The following is a 3283-nucleotide window of genomic DNA, read 5'->3' on the forward strand; positions in this document are numbered from 1 at the left end:
CCCCAGCCCCAACCTCTCTGGCAGGAGATACGGTCGAAGGGGCTGGTGGCAGAGAGGGGCTATCTCTGACGTTGCAGGCCCCCCTCCCATCGCGTTCAAACCTTCCCTTTAAGCGGTGGAGAGAGCTAGAGTTGAGTCACCCCCCCACCTGCGCAACCCCCTCCCCACCTGGTCTGGTCTCGCCCTCCAAACGTCCTTGGGGGAGGGGAGCGGCAGGAGGGAAAGCGACGGGGAGGGTGGGAAGAGATGGGCCAAGGGGGCCTTGACACAAGCGGCAGTCAGGGGACAGAAGGACAGACACACCTTTTTCTCCAGACACAGCACGGGTCGTGAAACAGACACGACCCAGAGGCACACACATGCTCATTCTTTCCCCCTTCTCTTCCAACTCGGACCCTTCCCGATGGGATTACCAAAACCGCAAGATCCACCCATCTGACCCTGCCAGGGGGCTGCCACCCGCACCGCTGATCCGCGGACAGCGCCCGCAGGCGCGCAGATCTGTCCCTCCGCGCTCAGGTTCATGCCGTCCTTGGGCGCGTGGTCTTGGGGTAGGGAGCCCGGCCCCCTCTTCGGCTCTTGAATCTTTATCCTTCCCCTCCCCAGTATTGATCTCCCACTGGTGCCCAGTCAGACGCTGGGGCTGCCCTTTTTCTATTCCACTCAGCAACGCGGGCTCCATCCAGCAGCTCCAAGTTGCTCTGCAACCCACCCTCCCGCCTTCCAGCGCCTCTGCATCCACCCTTCCATTCATTCTCCCATTCATTCATTCATCCTTTTCTCCTCGTCCCTCCTTCATTCATTCATAGCCCCCCGCCCTGCCCGCTTCAGCATTTCATTCATTCATTCATTCATTCATTTCCCGGAGCTCCGCTAGCGCACACCCCTTCAGCCGAAGGCCCCAGCGCGCAGGCGCAGGCCGGGAGAGGCAGGCACCCTCCAATCATAGGGCGTCCTCCCTCCTCCGGGCGCCCGCCCGCTTCCCCATGAATGAACATTGACGTCAATGGGGCGGGGCGCGCCCACGTGACCCCGCGCGCTCCCCTTTATAAGGCGGTGGAGGCGCGGGCGCTGTCCAGCGTGCTGAAGCCGGAGCGAACAAGCCGCCCGAAGCCGCGCCGACCCAGCTGAGCCCAGCCCACGGGACGCCAGACCTCGACCGTCGCTCGTATCCCGGCCACCGCTCCAAGCCGAGGCGGACGTGTCCCGATCTTCCCCTGTCCCCACCCCGCCCCGACCCTCCTCTCCACCTCTCGCGTCGTGACACCAGCTGGTAAATACTCCGCTGTCCGTCCCTCAACCCTCGGCAGCCGTGGGCGTGAGGGAGGGTTCTCTCTCCTCTCGATGCGGGTGTTGCAAACACAGTAGGGAGCCCCCTGGTAAGGGTCCCCGGTAAACGGGGAGTCGCAGCTTTTCTCTCGCTGCTGAAGTCGCCCACGCACCATCCGGGGAGTCCTACGGGGAGGGAGCAGAGATTTTTTTCCCCATATTGCTGCTGCTTAGTACGTGGGCGATGGCAGTGAGATGGCTCAGGGAAGGGGGCGAGGAGGCCCTGGGTAAGCGAGGACTTCGGGGGTTATTTTCCCATTTACACGGCTCCAGAGATCGGCACAACATCTTCCTCCTTTGCTCCTAAACGTTACTCTTCTGGGTAAGGTTTGGGGGATCAGGGAAGCCCCGGGTTTCCTGCTGAAAGGTGGGGGAAGGGAACGTTGACCTAGAGAGGGGAATTCTTACAGAAATCCTCTTTTTTTGGTCCCTTCTATTTTTCAGTCTCCGGCAGCCCCTTGGTCATGAAAGCCCTCAGATTGTCGGCTTCGGCCCTCTTCTGCCTTCTGCTGATCAAGGGGTTAGGGGCAGCACCCCCGGGTCGCCCTGAGGCGCAGCCTCCTCCCCTCAGCTCTGAGCATAAAGAGCCGGTAGCCGGGGACGCAGTGCCCGGGCCAAAGGATGGCAGCGCCCCAGAGGTCCGAGCCGCTCGGAATTCCGAGCCGCAGGACGAGGGAGAGCTTTTCCAGGGCGTGGATCCCCGGGCGCTGGCCGCGGTGCTGCTGCAGGCACTCGACCGCCCTGCCTCGCCCCCCGCACCAAGCGGCTCCCAGCAGGGGCCGGCGGAAGAAGCAGCTGAAGCTCTGCTGACCGAGACCGTGCGCAGCCAGACCCACAGCCTCCCGGCGCCGGAGAGCCCGGAGCCCGCGGCTCCGCCTCGCCCTCAGACTCCGGAGAATGGGCCCGAGGCGAGCGATCCCTCCGAAGAGCTCGAGGCGCTAGCGTCCCTGCTCCAGGAACTGCGAGATTTCAGTCCAAGTAGCGCCAAGCGCCAGCAGGAGACAGCGGCAGCAGAGACGGAAACCCGCACGCACACGCTGACCCGAGTGAATCTGGAGAGCCCGGGGCCAGAGCGCGTGTGGCGTGCTTCCTGGGGAGAGTTCCAGGCGCGTGTCCCGGAGCGCGCGCCCCTGCCGCCCCCGGCCCCCTCGCAATTCCAGGCGCGTATGCCCGAGAGCGGGCCCCTTCCCGAAACCCACAAGTTCGGGGAAGGAGTGTCCTCCCCCAAAACACACCTAGGCGAGGCACTGGCACCCTTGTCCAAGGCGTACCAAGGTCTGGCCGCCCCGTTCCCCAAGGCGCGCCGGCCGGAGAGCGCACTCCTTGGCGGCTCCGAGGCGGGCGAGCGCCTTCTCCAGCAAGGGCTGGCGCAGGTGGAGGCCGGGCGGCGGCAGGCGGAGGCCACGCGGCAAGCCGCGGCGCAAGAAGAGCGGCTGGCCGACCTCGCCTCGGACCTGCTGCTTCAGTATTTGCTGCAGGGCGGGGCCCGGCAGCGCGGCCTCGGGGGTCGGGGGCTGCAGGAGGCGACAGAGGAGCGAGAGAGTGCAAGGGAGGAGGAGGCGGAGCAGGAGAGACGCGGCGGGGAGGAGAGGGTGGGGGAAGAGGATGAGGAGGCGGCGGAGGCAGAGGCAGAGGCGGAGGAGGCGGAGAGGGCGCGGCAGAACGCGCTCCTGTTCGCGGAGGAGGAGGACGGGGAAGCCGGCGCCGAGGACAAGCGCTCCCAGGAGGAGACGCCGGGCCACCGGCGGAAGGAGGCCGAGGGGGCAGAGGAGGGCGGGGAGGAGGACGACGACGAGGAGATGGACCCGCAGACGATCGACAGCCTCATTGAGCTGTCCACCAAACTCCACCTGCCAGCGGACGACGTGGTCAGCATCATCGAGGAAGTGGAGGAGAAGCGGAAGCGGAAGAAGAACGCCCCTCCTGAGCCCGTGCCGCCCCCCCGTGCCGCCCC

At 65.7% G+C, this 3283-nt stretch overlaps 1 protein-coding gene across 1 annotated transcript; it reads left to right on the forward strand.

Moving 5' to 3' along the window:
- Positions 1-367: 367 nt before the first annotated feature.
- Positions 368-3278, forward strand: VGF (VGF nerve growth factor inducible; the record flags this gene model as incomplete). The annotated part of the gene is made up of 3 exons (XM_017855972.1): positions 368-551; positions 1054-1273; positions 1774-3278. A coding segment is annotated over exon 3 (1485 nt), but the record flags the coding sequence as incomplete, so codon positions are not given.
- Positions 3279-3283: the final 5 nt, after the last annotated feature.

This window comes from Rhinopithecus bieti, unplaced genomic scaffold, assembly GCF_001698545.2.
Source record: "Rhinopithecus bieti isolate Rb0 unplaced genomic scaffold, ASM169854v2 scaffold_43266, whole genome shotgun sequence".
Classification (NCBI taxonomy): domain Eukaryota; kingdom Metazoa; phylum Chordata; class Mammalia; order Primates; family Cercopithecidae; genus Rhinopithecus; species Rhinopithecus bieti.